We start from the raw sequence: 18,060 nt of genomic DNA on the forward strand, positions 1-18,060 counted from the left end.
AGCCTGTTTTAAATCTAGAGGTCCTTCCGAACCTTGCAACCATTTCCACCTCCCTAAACTGAGCTTCAACAGCCTGGCACCAGAGCAGGGACCCTCAAACCTGCCCCCTGGTGAAGCCCTGTTTTCCAAGGGCTTCAGGTAGTGGCGATAAGAACTAGAGGCAGAGTGGTTCTGCCACGCACTTTGCAGACGCTTCAAAGCAATTCTGCCAAGCCAGAGCCCAAGTCAGGTAATGATACAAGAGTGATGAGATGGGGGAGGTAAGCTCAGATAACCCCCCCCCGGGGGGGGGGGGCAGAAGGGCAGCTCAGAGGGGGCAGGCAGGGAGGTCTAACTTCTTTCTGTTTCAGAAGGCTCTGCCAGGCAAACACTTCCATGAAGACCTGACAGTTGACAGCTGTCAGTCCTTTGTCTTTTTTCTTTTAGCATCTTTTCCCCCCTAAGCAAATTCCTCAAAGCCGTGCAATACTATCCCTCAAAGCATTAAGCAGGCCCACCAGATCCTTTAATGAGGATAGTTTACAGAATTATCAAAAGGTAAACTCCACATAAAGGACCATGTTATATGTGGACCCAAAGGACATCAGGGTAAACTCTGGCAAGCTTTGAAAAGAAAACGGAGATTAATTACGATACAAATATGGAAATATGACAAGAGTTTAAGTGTTGATAATTCTCTTGCTTTGCTCAATATAATGTTTACTGTTGTTTTCGTAAAATCAGCTGTAGCATTAACATCTACTTTATGGTAATAAATGCAGGTCTTTAACTTTCTCCCACTTTCAAAACTTAAAACTCTTAAGTAAACGATTGCTTCAAACAGCATTACCAGGAGGTCAGGTACCCAAGCAGAGGCGATTTCTTACTCCAGATGTTTGGTGGATAGAAAGACTGACTTAATTGATTAAACCCACCTTCTGAGTGGCTTCTTTTTTCTTTTTATCCTCTTTCTTCCTTTTCTTGTCTTCCATTAACTGTTCTTCCCTTTCTTGCTCCTTCTCTCTGTCAAAGTAATGTCACACCACAAGGTTAAACATCTATATTCACGGTCGATTTGTACAGCAAATTAAATGCCTACAGATGGTGTGTAGGGCAACAAACATTTCATCCCTGAGCCGAGCGTAACATTCTACTCAAACTAGGAGGATGCACAAAACTCACCCTTACTTTGGTTTGCCACTCCTTTTGCAAAATTTGGTTTTAAAGAAGCCGTTAAAGTGAACTTTCATAATACCTTCCCAAATAAACACACTCGAATAATGCATTTCCACGAAGCAAAGAACCCAATATGAATACACGACATCAACTGGCTTCTGACAATATTCCTCACAAATAATGCAGAATGTATGGATTCATTTATGGTTCACGGGTATTTACCATAATTTAGCTATTTTTCTCATGACAACTTCGGAGTGATGAACATAAAATCCTACGTTCTAAATTCCACATTTTTCTTCTATATTATTAACGCTGTATGTTTTACGTGTTTTCTATATGTGTTTTCTTTTCTTCTTTTTTTTTTCAGCTGTGACATATAGTAGCTGGATGTGGGATCTCAGTTCCCAGACCAGGGATTGAACCCAGACCGCTGCAGTGAAAGCACCAAGTCTTAATCACGACACCACCAGGGAATTCCCTCTATTTGTGTTTTGAAGGCAGCATTGAATATCCTATCAATCCATGTATTCCCTACTGGGTGAGTGCACAGTTACATGCTCCTGTACACCTGAACTAAGATCACCAGGTTTTGCTTCCTCAATTAAAATAAAATATACACACGTAAACATTCTAATTGAAGAAATATGCTGAATCTTAAGACATTAAGATAAACTATACTTCACATTTGAAAAGTAGCTGTAAAATGTAATATTCATTCCACTATATATTTTTATGTCTAGTCTGATGTCTAATATATATACGGAGTGCGGCAAACGTCTACCTCTACGTATGGGCTGGGAAAGAACACATAAACAACCACGGGTGTTACTTCAACACTCAAGGCAGGAAACCCCAGATGCCATGCTTCTTGAATTTCAGAGCTGGAAGCAGAGTTAGAAATCTAGCTAGTGCCCAGTTCCAACCACTGAACAGATGCTGCCTGTAGTACTTGTGATTTTAAGTGATCAAACACATCAAATCCACGGTGTCACAGATAGCACCTAGATGAAGGCTACCTTGAAAGTCAGACAAATTAAAGAGAGATGCTCCATGTTTTCAGACGTAGCAAAAATCACAAAGATGGTTCTGAAGGACTCAGGTTTGAGGAGTGAAACTCCCTTAACCTGCACAGAAGGAACTGAGGACCTCAGTGAGGCGCACTCTCATGAATAGGCAAATAAATCTTTATTTATAGAAAATAAGAACTAAACAAAAAAAGCGTTCGACCTGCATGTCAAGTTTTGGCTGGCTCTGCCTACATTCACAAATACTGCCCTTTCTCCTTCTGTGTCTCTGGGCCTAAATATATAAAAGCCTCAAGTGCACAATTCACACTCCAAGCCACCCTTTTCCACGAAAACCTTAAAACTATAGTCAAGGGGGAACTCCCTGGTGGCTCCGTGGGGAAAGATCTGGCATCGTCACTGCTGTGGCGCAGGCTTGATCCCCGTGTTGGGGGACTTCCGCATGCTGCAGGTGTAGCCAAAAAATAAATAAATAAATATGCACGTATAAAACAAAGAAGAGATTTTCGTGTAACTTCCTTAGGTTTAAGGCTGGACTTCTTTGGAGTCAGTGTGTGTGTACATCAGCCTAAGTGTGAAGTTCCTGGTGAACACCCATTTGCAGCTGTATTTAATATACTTTAAGAAAATGTATTTATGAGAATTGGCAAGACAGATGTTGACCACCTAAGGAAGGCTGGCCACAGATCCTACTACATTTGGCTCCTAAAGCCTCCTGCTTCCTCTGGCTGTACATGGAAGAAGATGGGGATCCTCGTGACCCAGTTACTGCAACTTGGTTTCCACAGTTTAAAGTACAACTGGCTACAGAAAGAGAGCAACCACAGCCTACCTCCCCGTTTAAACATTCAATGCTCTAAAAAGCACTGTTACAAAATTAAAAGCTTATTTCAAAAAATGCAATATAGGAGTTCCTGTCATGGCTCAGAGGTAATGAACCTGACTAGTATCCATGAGGATGGGGGTTCCATCCCTGGCCTCGCTCAGTGGGTTAAGGAGCCGGCACTGCCATGAGCTGTGGCGTAGGTCGCAGAGGTGGCTCAGATCCCATGTTGCTGTAGCTGTGGCGCAGCCGGCACCTACAGCTCCGATTCAACCCCTAGCCTGGGAACTTCCATATGCCGTGGTATGGCCCTAAAAAGACAAAAAAATAAAATATTAGAAAAATGCAACGTAAAAAAAAAAAAAGGCAGCAAGTCTTTAATGAGACACTTTCTTAAAAAACAACTAACCTTTTCAAATATTTTTTCCTATAAACAGGTAATTCAGGGAAAGGGACTGAAATTTATGTTCACCACAAGCAGATTTATTTCCAAAACAAATATTTTTCAAAGCTTTCCAGGAGACAGGCTGTGCTTTCACCCTGATCTTTTACTGTTGGTAGAACTGAGCCTTCTCTTTAAATTTCACTTCCTTAGGAAGAACTTATTTTCCCAAACTAAGCCGAATAACCTACCATCCACCTAATAATGAATCAAAAAGAGGGGGTTCACCTTTCTTCTAATTCAGTCCTGCCTGCTCTCTCAGCTGCGCATTAGCACCATCTGGGGAGCTGACCGTCTTTCTTTTTTTTTTTTATGGCCTCACCTGCGGCATATGGGAGTTCCCAGGTTAAGGGTCAAACTGGAGCTGCAGCTGCTGGCCTACGCCACAGCCACAGCAACTCGGGATCCAAGCTATGCACGCGACCTAGACCACAGCTTGTGGCAACACTAGATCCTTGACCCACTGATCGAGGCCAGGGACTGAACCTGTGTCCTCATGGATACTAGTAACCTGCTGAGCCACAACAGGAACTCCCATTTGGGGAGCTTTAAAATAGATCTAGTCTGCGTCTGAGCCGAGCAGGGGTGAAGGGGCATCTCTACAGGGAAGGCATCAATGCCGATGGCGACGGGTGATCAGGTACACACCGATCAACAAGCGGGTTGATCAATAAGTACAGAGGGATGACGACAGTCAGGTTTCCTACTACTTACAAAAGGAGTCACCAAAATGGAAAAGGAGAAAACTCAAGTGAACCCTGTGGAGTTGGATCAGAATTAGTTATTGGCATGAACTCATGATTTTCAATACATACGGACAGACGTAATAAAAAAAGTAGGTGTAACTCTGTGTGCCCATATGTGTATGTTCCTTCATGTATGTAAACACACGCACTAGCCCCTAGCGCTATCACTGACAGAACTTGGGAACAGCAACATTCAAATACTGCAGCTATGAACACATCTTGAACCCAGATTATGGCTTCTGAATACCACTTTTCACTAAGAAAACCAGGGTTCTTTGGAAAAGAGCTAATTTGGGGGCTAGAACATGGAAAGTATAAACGAGCCTGGAATGCTTGTTTGCCAAGAAACAAGAAAACCTTCAACAAATGAAGGAACATGCCAAATGGTCACAGGAGCCAGGGTGAAGGGGCTCCTACAGCTAAAGCTGGGACAATATGAGCATAAAAATAAATGGTAATAGCAGATTATAAGCCATTGAATAAAAGAGGAAATCATGAGTTCACATAGATAGAAATATGTAAATAACTACATTGAAAATGACGAGGAATGTGATATCCACATAGTTTTAAAGCACCACACCATAAAAACACTTACTGATTATAAAGGAGAAAATAACAATTACATAGAGGATAGGCCTGAGAGACCGCATCTTAATCAAGTAACCCATGGGAACATCACCATCAATAATGGGACAGACTGAAACTGCGAGCGACCTGATAGGAGGCCGTGGAACCCAGCTCCGTTTCTACAGTCCTCTCGAGTAGGTATAACCTGAATACCATCACGAGGAAACAGCAGAGAGTCCCGCCGAGAGACGTTTTAGAAAATAACTTCAAGGAGTTCCTGTCGTGGCGCAGTGGTTAATGAATCCAACTAGGAACCACGAGGTTGCAGGTTCTACCCCTGGCCTTGCTCAGTGGGTTAAGGATCTGGCGTTGCCGTGAGCTGTGATGTAGGTCACAGACTCGGCTTGGATCCCGCGTTTCTATGGCTTTGGTGTAGGCCAGCGGCTACAGCTCTGATTCGACCGCTAGCCTGGGAACCTCCATATGCTGCAGGAGTAGCCCTAGAAAAGGCAAAAAGACCAAAAAAAAAAAAAAAGAAAAAAGAAAATAACTTCAAAAGTTAATTGCAATCTTCAGAAGGCTGAAGGTCATGAACACCAAGGGAAGACTGAGGAAGGAGACGAAAGAGATACAACCATTAAATGCAAAATGTGATCCTTTTGCTATAAAGGCCGTTACTAGGGCAAGTGTCAAACCCTGAGTAGGGGCTGAAGATTAAATGATAGTAATACATTGGTGTTAATTTTTTTTTTGGCCGAGCCCAAGGCAGGCGGAAGTTCCTGGGCCAGGGACTGAACTTGTGCCATTGCAGTGACCGGAGCTACAGCAGTGACAATGCTGGATCCTTACCTGCTAGGCCACCAAGGCACTCCCTAATATTTTCTTTCAGATGGTTGTACTGTGGGTATACAGGCAAATGTGTTTTAGAAATACATTCGATATTGGGGAAAGAGTGCAGGTGATGGGACACTGGGTCAGCCATTTATCCTTAAAAGATTCAGGGGGGAAAAGTCTTACAACTTCTCTGTAAGTTCAAAATTGTTTCCAAAAACAGGAGTTCCTACTGCGGCACAGTGGGTTAAGGATCCAACTTATCTCTGCTGCAGTAGTGCAGGTTCGATGTCCAGCCCGGTGCAGTTCAAACCCTGGCATTGCTGCAGCTGTGGCTCAGATTCGATTCAATCCCTGCCCAGGAACTTCCATATGCTGAGGGTGTGGCTGAAAAACAAACAGAAAAACCAAAGATCGTTTATAAAAATAAAACAACAACAACAAAAAACAAACCATTTCCCAGGCAGCACTCCAGATCAGTTACATAGGAATCTATGGGTTTTTTTTCCCAAATCACTCCCCCAAGGGGTTCTAACAACATAGTTGGAGTTGAGAACTACTGCTCTCAATTCTTGTGTTTAAGCCTGAACTTTGTAAAATATATCTATTTATACCTCAAAAATCAAACCTCCAATACAACAAATACAAATGCCAGGTGACTAGAAGCATCTCACTTTACCTTCAAATGTCTCTAGATTTGGAAGCAGTAGAAATCATCCATACCTTCCCCCATCTCTTTTTTTTTTTTTTTTTTTTTTTTTTTGTCTTTTTTGCCTTTTCTAGGGCTGCTCCTTCGGCATATGGAGGTTCCCAGGCTAGGGGTCTAATCAGAGCTGTAGCCGCTGGCCTACGCCAGAGCCACAGCAACGCGGGATCCGAGCCGCGTCTTCAACCTACACCATAGCTCACGGCAACGCCAAATCCTTAACCCACTGAGCAAGGCCAGGGATCGAACCCGCAACCTCATGGTTCCTAGTCAGATTCGTTAACCACTGCGCCACGATGGGAACCCCTCCCCCCCAATCTCTAAATACACAGCCAGAGGCAAGTGTAAACACCGTAATCTAGAACAAATCTAGAACGGTAAAATGCCAAAAACTAGTCTTAAAAATGTTTAAGGTGAAGAAAACACAATAGTGTTCTTTCCTCTTCTTTTTAAAAACAAATAACCATTAGTTGCAAGAAGGATATGTACAAGTCCCTCGTTTATGAGAAAGGCAGTATTTGAATAAAAGGGGACATATCCAGTATTCACACCTGAGCTGAGGCAGCAGAACAAGACTCCTGTTTCGTATGCAAGTTCAGAACATTGTAAAGATGATGACGTTTCTAAAAACCTGCTGCTTCACACATCCAAGGCCTCCAAGGGTGACCATGAAGCTAAGAGCGCAACACCTGGATGACAGTTCCCTAGAGCTGACTCAAGGCCATTCACAATTCCACACTTCCCTCATCCATTGTGCAGACCGGACACAAAACCCTTCTTCCTTTTTGTTGCCTGATCACTCCTTACTCTGTTGGCAAGTCCTGGCTCAATACCTATCTGCTTCAAGGAAGCCTTTCTGGACAAGCCCCATTCCTAGGAAACATGCCCTCCTCCGTACACCCCACCACCTCTGCCGTGCCCCTTATCTGGCCCTCGAGGGGTCACAAGGCAGATGCTCTAGGCAGCACCAGAGCACATGCAAGGACTTGGCTACAGCTTGGCTGCTCTGACCAGGGGTCTGGGAAGAAGAGACTGCTTTGAGGGCCTGCGTCTCATCTCCTTTCTAGCTGGATGCCCAGGAATGGATCCATTCCTTTAACAAACATGTACTGGGTACCTAACAAGAACTAGACATTTTTCTAATCGCTGGAGATAGAGCAGAAACAAAACCAAACCCCGCCTTGGGGTGGGGGCGCTTACATCCTGGTGGGGGAGATGGGCAACAACCCAACAAGGTACACAACAAAGTACATGCATCAAATACACACGTTAGGTGGCAGCAAGTGCCCGGAAGAAGGCAGGGAAGGATGAGCTGATGGAGAATGACTGGCAAGGAAGAAGGTACCACCTTACAAGTGACAGTTAGAAAAGGCCTCTTGGATAATGAGGTGGTCTAAGAATCAAGACCCACTGGGGTGAAGGACATGCAGCTACCTGGAAGAGAACACTGCAGAGGGGGAACAGCAGGTGAAAAGGAATGACCCTGGTGTGTTTGGCAAGGAGGCTGGAGCAGAGGGAGTAAGGGGGTTGGCGGTAGACGAGGTCAGGGAGGTGGCAGGACTCTCCTTAGGTGACTGCATTTTTCAGACTACCTGGCACACATCTTCTGAAAACTGAATAAGGAATCACACACAAAGAAGCCAACCCTTCCGATACCTCTTTGTCCTCATCTTCATTGAAAAGGCCCATTTCGGCTGGCACGCCTCCCTCAGAACACCTGTCACACTGCAAGACAGTAAGCCAAAGAGGTCTGCATTTGCTCCCAATGAAGCCTCTGGAAGCAGGGGAGCTGACCTTATCATATGTACCGAGCACAAGTGCAAGGACACATTAGACCCTTCCTTAAATGTTACCAAAATGCACGATTACAGAGCAAGTGACACTTTCCTATCCTTTCTGGGGGACGTGTGCTCGAAAGCCTCAAAGCAACTAATTAACTCGCTTAACAAGCACACACGGAGTTACCATTTTGTGCCAGGCACTGAGGGAGGCACTGGGGATGTGACAGTGAGTGAAAGGACAGTCCGTGCCCTCAGGGGGCTGACGAATGACACCTAGAGGGAGACAAACACACAAGGCCGGGAGATCCTAACAAATGCCAGGAAGAAAAGAAAGCTGGGAAAGGGGCTAGAAGTGACCAGAAGGGAAGGGACAGGCGGACAGTGGGCATCTTTACACAGGAGGGTCACGCGAGGCCTTCCTGAGGCAGTGAGAGACCAAGGGGAAGGGAATCAGCTGGGAGAAGATGGCCTGCCCAGGCGAGAGAACAGTCAGCACAAGGTCTTGAGATGGAAAAGTGCCTGGTGTGAACCTGGGGCTTATCTTGTGGGGGAGTGGGCTTCCTCCTCTCCTCCCCCCACCCCCACAGCCAAACCACATGCGTCCCCTTCAGAGGTTGTGGAGTCCTCACTTGCACCACAAGAACTAGGCATCGTCTTTGGTAAAAGCTTCCATTCTAGGTCCTTCCTGCCTTCATTATCTCAGCGCCTACCCAAGGCCCAGCGCTGTGCTGGAGACCAAGAATTCAGCAGCCAACAAGATGCAGTGCTGCTTACCCTCCTGGAGCTCTTAGTTTAAAAAAATTTTTTTTACCCATCATAACCACTTTTATTGGGATACTATTCGCATACCGGAAAGAAACCCTTGTATTTGTTTTTGGCCATGCTCAGGCCATGCAGAAGTTCCCAGGCCAGGGATCAAACCTGTGCCACAGCAGTGACCTGAGCCACAGCGGTGGCAACGTCAGATCCTTAACTGTTAGGCCACCACAGAACTCCGCCTTAGTTTTAAATTTTTAAACAGCTGTATCTCACCTCACAACCCAGACAACATCTTCAAGGAAGGAACCACTATTCCTGCTCTGCTCCCTCCTTTCCCAGCACTCTGGGGTACTAAACACCGCTCACAGCGCCTTTGGTGTTTTGAAAGTACCAGAACCTTGGAATACATGAATTCATCGCTTGTGATAATCTAGGCAAGAGACCAACTTCTTCCTACAAACTAGATTCATGACTGTTGTTGCTGAATTAAGTGCCCATCATGCCTTCAACATCAGGTAGAGGCAGGGCAGACAATTTCATACTTGAAAGCCGTAATCACCAGGATGCTGACTGGGGTGAAAAGGTACTAAGAGACTCGGCTAGACAGACAGAGTTCCTCTTGACAGGAAAACATGCCCGGATATAAAAAGCATATTCTCGAGTTCCCATTGTGACCCAGTGGGTTAAGAATCTGACTAGTATCAGAATTCCAGTCGTGCCTCAGTGGGTAACGAACCTGACTAGTACCCATGAGGACGTGGGTTCGATCCCTAACCTTGCTCAGTGGATAAAGGATCCAGCGTTGCCATGAGCTATGGTGTAGAGGTCCCAGATGCTGCTCAGATCTGGCCTTGCTGTTACTGTGGCGTAGGCCGGAGGCTACAGCTCTGATTAGACCTCTAGTCCAGGAATTTCCATATACCTCGGGTGCGGCCCTAAAAAGACAAAAAAAAAAAAAAAAAAAAAAAAAAGAATCTGACTAGTATCCATGAGGATGTGGGTTCGATCTCCAGCCTCACTCAGTGGGTTAAGGATTTGGTGTTGCCATGGCTACAGCATAGGCCAGCAGATGTAACTCTGAATGAAACCCCTAGCCTGAGAACTTCCATAAGCCACAGGTGCAGCCAAAAAAAAACAAAAAACAAAAAACAAAAACAAACAAAAAAACCAACCAAACAAAAAAAAACAGAAAGGAAGGAAGGAAGGAAGGGAAAAAACACCTTCCTGGAGTTCCCGTCGTGGCTCAGTGGTTGACGAATCTGACTAGGAACCATGAGGCTGCGGGTTCGATCCCTGGCCTTGCTCAGTGGGTTAAGGATCCGGTGTTGCCGTGAGCTGTGGTATAGGTTGCAGATGCAGCTCGGATCCCCAGCTTCTGTGGCTCTGGCGTAGGCCGGCGTCTACAGCTCCGATTGGACCCCTAGCCTGGGAATCTCCATATACCGTGGGAAGTGGCCCTAGAAAAGGCAAAAAAAAGGCAAAAAAAAAAAAAAAAAAGCACCTTCCTTTTCTTTAACTGGCCATGACACCACCAACACCTGATGAAGGTTGTCAGTGTGGTGGCACCTTTGGACCCTTAACCAACTCCACACAACTGAGGCAAACAAACAACAGGTCCACCCAACACATCAAACACGCCAAAGGCAAACCAACACTGTAAAAGAACAAGCTGTTCATACATCAACGACTTGGATGAAGCTCTAGGGAATTACGGTGAGAGTGACAAAAGCCAATTCCAAAGGTCGTCCTGTATGATTCTATTTATGTAACATTTCTGAAACGACAAGCATTTGACAGGGGTGGTCAGGGGGCTGAGGTGGGGCGGGGCAGGGGTGACTATAAAAAAGGTTGACACTGGTGATCCTTGTGGTGACAGTGTCTTGACAGTAGCGGTGGATACATGAGCCTACATGTGATGAAAGTACAGAACCAAACACACATACAAATAAGCCCAAGGAAAACGGGAAATCTAAGAAAATCGGTTGTGATGCTGCACTACGGTTCTGTAAGAAGAAACTGTCGGGAGACACTGAGTAAAAAGTACCTGGCATCTCCACGTGTCATTTTCTTACCACCGCATGTGAATCTACAATTTACTCAAGAAAAATTTTAATTAGGAGTTCCCGTCGTGGCGCAGTGGTTAACGAATCCGACTAGGAACCATGAGGTCGCGGGTTCGGTCCCTGCCCTTGCTCAGTGGGTTAATGATCCGGCGTTGCCGTGAGCTGTGGTGTAGGTTGCGGACGCGGCTTGGATCCCGCATTGCTGTGGCTCTGGCGTAGGCCGGTGGCTACAGCTCCGATTCAACCCCTAGCCTGGGAACCTCCATATGCCGAGGGGGCGGCCCAAGAAATAGCAAAAAGACAAAAAAAAAAAAAAAAAAAAAGCCTCAAACATTGACCTACCTCTTAGTCATCTGTTTAACAATCTTTAAGGACTTTTATTTTACTAATTAATTATTTATTTTTAGGACTGAACCTGCAGCATGTCGAAGTTTCCAGGCTAGGGGTGGAATCAGAGCTCAGCGGCAACCTACACTACCAGCTGGGGGCAACACTGGATCCTTAACCCACTGAGTGAGGCCAGGGATCGAACCCACATCCTCATGGGGACTAGTCGATTCACTGCCGCGGAGCCATAATGGGAATTCTGAGGACTTTTATTTTAAACAACTTTTTATACAGCTCTTTATGAAAGAGTCACTAAGAGTCAAAAAAATTTTTAGAAATCATGTTAGCCCTGACATTCACAGAAATGGATTCCCCCAAATGTTCTAGAATCTACACGTCACCCTATTAATATATATATATATATATATATATATATTTTTTTTTTTTTTTTTTTTTTTTTTTGCTATTTTAGGGCCTCACCCACAGCATATGGAGGTTCCCAGGCTAGGAGTCGAATCGGAGCTGTAGCCCCTGGCCTACACCACAGCCATAGCAACACCAAATCCGAGCTGCGTCTGTGACCTACAGCACAGCTCACGGCAATGCCGGATCCTTAACCCACTTAGCAAGGCCAGGGATTGAACTTGAATCTTCATGGATCCTAGTCGGGTTTGGTAACTGCTCTGCCACAAAGGGAACTCCATCAAATTGTTATAATTTTATCAATCAAGGTTCCTTGTGTCCTAAGCACATTAGATGTATGATAAATATGATACCAGAGCGTGTTTAAAATGTTCCTCTACCATGTAATTCAATATCATTCTTGGAGTTCCCGTCGTGGCGCAGAGGTTAACAAATCCGACTAGGAACCATGAGGTTGCGGGTTCGGTCCCTGCCCTTGCTCAGTGGGTTAATGGTCCGGTGTTGCCCTGAGCTGTGGTGTAGGTTGCAGACACGGCTCGGATCCCGCGTTGCTGTGGCTCTGGCGTAGGCCGGTGGCTACAGCTCCGATTCAACCCCTAGCCTGGGAACCTCCATATGCCGCGGGAGCGGCCCAAGAAATAGCAACAATAACAACAACAACAACAAAAGACAAAAGACAAAAAAAGACCCCAAAAAAAAATATCATTCTTTTACTGAGAATTTTAAGTGCTACAACAGTAATAAAAGCTATTATTTGACTTTCTGGTGCAAAAGTGCATCAGCTCAGTCAACACTAATTCCAAGCCCCTTCTGGCCTATTTCCCAGACTCCCTTACAACTAGAGATTGAAATGTGACTTACGTTCTGCCAGTAAGTTGCGCCTGTAGGTGACTTTACTAGGGAACTGACAGGGTGCAGGGGACCCCTCTTTCTCAGAGAGTGGAAACCCGTAACTGTGGTTTCCTGAATGTACAGGAAGAGGAAAGCATCTCCCATGGGGCCGAAGTTCCAGGGTGTGACTCCGAGGATCTGTGGGACGGCATCAGCACTAAATAAACCCTGGCACCAGTGAGAGTGAATTCTATTGTCTGCACACTAAGAACTCTGTCCAACACAGATTTATATAAGCTTCCCAAAGCACACCTAATACATGTTACTTGCACAGACATTTATTTCCTTAAAAGACAAATGGTAACCTTGGCAATTTATAAAACGGTAAGAAAATAACTATACACAAAACCACGGACAATCATAACCAATTAAGGATTAATGATACCACACACATAGTTGGAGTGAGGAAATGAACAAAAGGAGCTCAAGGAAGAGTTAAACAAAGTGCTCAGTGTACCCATGGAGAGTGTTTTTAATTGGAAATGCACACAGAAAGAGAGCGTGCTGGAATAAACCCATCCCAGCAGAGGAAATTACATAGCAGGGTACTCCGAAGATCTGTGTTGGATTTGTTCTTAACACTTTTTTCATTTGCTGGATCTGACTGAGGGAATTTAATGGGATGCTAATGTAATTTGCACATGATATTAAATTAGTAGACAAGGCTAAACAGCACTGAGGCATAAAAATCATTCTAGCACTGAGTGCATCATAGGAAGAAAACAGTAACATTAAGTCTAGAAAATTTAAGGTAAATATTTTTTTCATTAATTTAGAGGCATGCAGAAAGTTCTCCTGCTTTCCCTTGCATTCCGTAACATGTGATAGGAAATTCTTTTGTATGTCGGCAATAAGATTTACACTGCTCCTTCTATATATGGGTTACCTTTGTTTTTTTCCTCTGGCTGTGCCTGGGGCAGATAGAAACTCCCAGGCCAGGGAATGAACCCCCGCAACAGCAGCGACCTGAGCCACTGCAGTGACAATGCCAGATCCTTAACCCGCAGCACCACAGGGTGCTGGGTTACCTTTCTAGGTGAGGTTGTGTAAAACAATGCTGCTCAAACTTTAATGGGAAATTTGTTAATATGCAGGTTCCTACTCAGTAGGTGTAGGTTGGGACCTACAATTCTCCACTTCTTTTTTCTTTTGGTCTTTTCTAGGGCCACACCCATGGCATATGGAGGTTCCCAGGCTAGTAGTCTAATCAGAGCTGTAGCCATGGGCCTATGCCACAGCCACAGCAACTTGGGATCCTTAACCCACTGAGCAAGGCCAGGGATTGAACCCATGGTTCCCAGTCGGATTCGTTAACCACTGCGCCACGTCGGGAACTCCTACATTCTCTACTTCTAACAAGCTGCTGGTTCCTGGACCTTACTCTGAATAACACTTGGTTGTTCTTTCTAGGAAGATATGGAATTGTAGTTATTTCTCCAAGGATAAATGTTAACCTCATGAACATCAAGCTTATGCCCTGTTATTCCCATCTATGTTTCAGTGCCAAATTACAGTGTAATCTGCATAAAGACATATTAAAAGTCGATTAAACAACACGTATAATACCAAATATGCATGAAATTCAATTGAAATGATAATATCAGGAATAGGTAGAGTGAATCTATACATGCAAAAAAAACCAGGATGACAGCAACTGTAAGGCGTCCTAGTTGAAAGGGTCCATCAGCTGCAGGGAACGTGCAGATCTCAGATGTGCCAAGCACGAGAAGAATCTGGATTTCAGACGCGATTAAATATGGCAGTGATACTTTTGCATATATAGCCTCTGACTCCAAGCATCTCACAAATTCCCTTCTCTTTCTACATCTGAGGCACATGCAAGGAATAAGTATATCTGGAATTATGCAAATCAAATAAAGGAAGATAATATATTTAAAAGAACTTGTTTTTACTGTCAAAAACTCCATGCGGCAAAAGAGGTATCCAATAACATGGGAGGTTTTTCCTGCAAAACCCTTCAGGTGCTTGAGTAAGGTTTAATTTGAAATGACTCTTCTCTGGCCACGCAGCCCAGCGATCTCCAACAAAAGGGAAAAAGAGAAAAAAGAAACTCATGCAGGACCTTCTGTTCAATCTTGGTGCAGCTGTGTGGGAACTTCTTCATATCACTTTGGAAATTATCTCCTTATAGCTCCACCCACTGGTCCTAAGCCTTCCTTTTTAGCCAGCGGAGTAAGTCTTCTAAATCCATATTTGTAGTCAGCCATCATGCACCCCTGAGGCATTCTCAGTTTCCTCAAACATCCCACGTGCGACCCGCTTCTCCATCCCCTCACCACTAGGGTCGTTGTCCCCTCAACATGCTCCAGTTCGTCTACAATCACCCAATCACTGAGTAAGGCAGCATCCAATAAACAGAGCAGGCCTGCCACTTCCTTGACCCACCTAACACACCAGTCAATACTGTTAAAGAGCCTGTTTGCCTTCTCAGCAATCACAGCTTTCTAAGGATTAGCTCCTAACACCCCTATTCTTTACAGTATTGCTAAGTGCTTCTCTGTGATTGAGTGCAGGACCTTACATGTACAGAGGTACGTGTGCCAGACTGTCAGCCTAGCATCACAGCCTCTACAGCTTTCCCTGGGTTGCAGGGAAAGGCCTGCACCATTTCCCAGAATCCCAGTCTCTGTTTGTTCTAGGTTGGATATAGCCAATGAGAGGCTCCTATTTGGTCTAGAAGACAGAAGTCAGTATTCTCTGAAGTCAGTTATAAGGAGATACATAGACAGGGGCAGACAGGACTTTTCCACTTTTACAGCAGCTTCCAGAAGCGCTAAAGCCATACTAGAGCTGCAGGCAGCTGCTGAGATCACCTGGCATTTGAATTTCATCAACAGTAACAGTGGTCTCCCTGCATTCCCCCCCCCCCAAGATTTTCATTTGATTGTGTGAGCCTTTAATTGCCTATAGAAAAACCTTTCCTTCTTGGAAAATACAATGGATTTTACAAAAAAACAAAAACAAAAACAAAACAAAAAACAAAAAAAACAAAAAAAAAAAGCTACCAAAGTTAATAAATGACTTTAGCAAGGTTGCAAGATACAAGATCAATATATAATATCAATTCTATTTCTATATACTAGCAACAGTTGAAGTTGATTTTATCAAAATTTATGAAATACTCAGGGATAAATCTGATTTTTAAAATGTCCAATCCCGCAGAAAGAAAGCTATAAAACACTGATGAGAGAAAAAAAAATTTAAACGTAAAGAAGTGGAGAGATACACTGTGTTCATGGACTAGAAGACTCAGCAGTCCATTCCCCCAAAATTAATTTATAGATTTGACATGATCCCTATCAAAATCCCAGCGTAACTGTTTTAGTAGAAATTGACAAGCTCCTTTTTAAAATTCATTAGGGCCCAGACAAGTTTTAAAAAGAACAAATTTGGAGAACTTACACAACATGACACCCAGACTTGTTATAAAGATACAGTAATCAAGTCAGTGCAGTATTGGCATGGACACACGCAAAAAGTTCAGTGGGACAGAACAGATACCAGAAAGAGACTGACACAAAAATGGAAAACTGATTTTTTGTGTGTGTGTGTGTCTTTTTGCCATTTCTTGGGCCACTCCCGCGGCATATGGAGGTTCCCAGGCTAGGGGTCTATTCGGAGCCGTAGCTGCCAGCCTGCGCCAGGGCCACAGCAACGCCGGATGGTTAACACACTGAGCAAGGGCAGGGATCGAACCCTCATGGTTCCTAGTCAGATTCGTTAACCACTGAGCCACGACGGGAACTCCTGGACAACTGATTTTGAAAAAAGAGAAAAAGAAATTTAGTGGAGAAAGGATAGTCTGTTTTCAATAAATGGTGTTACAGCAACTGTTAGATAAAAAAAAAGAAAAAAAAACCCTCAATCTAAACCTTACACTACATGAAAAAATTAAAAAGGACCATAGACCTAAATATAAAACTAAAACAAAACACACGAAAAAGAAACTCTTTATGACTCTGGGTTAGGCAAACTAATTCTTAGCTACAACACCAAAAGCACAAACCACACACACAAAAAAATGATAAATTTGATTCCTCTAAACTAAGAACTGCTGGAGTTCCTGTCATGGCTCAGTGCTTAATGAATCCAACTAGGAACCATGAGGTTGCAGGTTCCATCCCTGGCCTCGCTCAGTGGGTTAAGGATCTGGCGTTGCCAGTGAGCTGTACTGTAGATCAAGGGCATGGCTCAGATCTGGCATTGCTGAGGCTGTGGTGTAGGCTGGCAGCTACAGCTCCGATTAGACCCCTCGCCTGGGATCCTCCGTATGCCTGGGGAACAGCCCTAAAAAAAAAGACAGAAGACAAGAAGGAAGGAAGGAAGGAAAAAGAGAGAGAGAAAAAAAGAGAAAGAAAGAAAGAATGAACAAATGAACTGCTGCTCTCCAAAAGATGCTGTTAGGAGAACAAAAAGAGCAGCAGACTGGGAGAAAATATTTGCACATCACTTTGGATAAAGAATGTGTGTCCAGATATATAAACAACTCTCCAAACTCAATAATATGAAAACAACTCAAATTTTTAAATAGGCAAAAGATCTGAACAGACACCAAAGAAGACACAGCTGTGGCAAATAAGCACATAAAAAGACGCTCAATATCATCAGTCATTAAAAAACAAATTAAAGCCGCAATGAAATGCTACCACATGCATACTTAATGGAATGTCCAAAATTAAAAAGACTGACCATACCACATTTTGGCAACCAGAACTCTCTCATGGTTGGAATGTAAAGTGGTAAACAATTTGGTTGGCGGTTTCTTAAAAAGTTATACGCCTACCACACGACCCAGACTTTCCTTACCTAGGTAACCCTAGAGAAAAGAAAGCATGCATCCAATACAAAGACCTCTAAATGAAAATTTATAGCAGCTTTATTTGTAAGAGCTGAAAACTGTCAAATGCTCCACCATGCACCAACAAATTGTGGTTCTGCATACAAAGAAATGCTTCTCAGGAAAAAAGAGGAAAGAACTATTTTTTTTTTTCTTAAATGGCTACACCTGTGACATATGGCAGTTCCTACGCCAGGGACAGACTCCAAGATGCCGCTGCAACTACAACCTATGGCTCAATTGCGGCCATGCCAGATCCTTTAACCTACTGCATCAGGCCAGGAACTGAACCCACAACCTCTGCAGCAACTGAAGCCTCTGCAGTCAGATTCTTAGCCCACTGCACCACAGCAGGAACTCCCAAGAATGAACTTTTGATACACATAACATGGACAAAACTCAAAATAATTATGTTGAATGAATGAAGTCATAACGAGAACCTACAGAAAAATCTACTCAATAGTTTGTAATAACCTCCGTGGGAAAAAAGAATGGATATATTTATATGCAGAACTGATTCACTTTGCTGTACACCTGAAACCAGAACACTGTAAGTCAACTATACCCCAAGGAAGAAAGAAAGAAAGAAAGAAAGAAAGAAAGAAAGAAAGAAGTCAGATAAGAAGTATTATATGTTCCATTTGTACAAAATTCTAGAAA

The 18,060-nt window shown here is 43.9% G+C and overlaps 1 protein-coding gene across 6 annotated transcripts in view; it reads right to left on the reverse strand.

The window, feature by feature from the left end:
• Nucleotides 1-18,060, reverse strand: part of TNRC6B (trinucleotide repeat containing adaptor 6B) — a 247,943-nt gene that overhangs the window by 70,631 nt on the left and 159,252 nt on the right. For all 6 annotated transcript variants that reach the window (XM_021092845.2, XM_084955174.1, XM_021092843.2 and 3 more), the window contains one exon: nucleotides 915-1,002. In XM_021092845.2, the coding sequence (XP_020948504.2) occupies nucleotides 915-1,002 (88 nt within the window). The remainder of the gene's footprint in view (nucleotides 1-914; nucleotides 1,003-18,060) is intronic.

This window comes from Sus scrofa, chromosome 5, assembly GCF_054392235.1.
Source record: "Sus scrofa isolate SSC_HxYL_T2T_F1_AM1 chromosome 5, Sscrofa_HxYL_maternal_Yorkshire_Landrace_v2.0, whole genome shotgun sequence".
In the NCBI taxonomy this organism is placed as follows: domain Eukaryota; kingdom Metazoa; phylum Chordata; class Mammalia; order Artiodactyla; family Suidae; genus Sus; species Sus scrofa.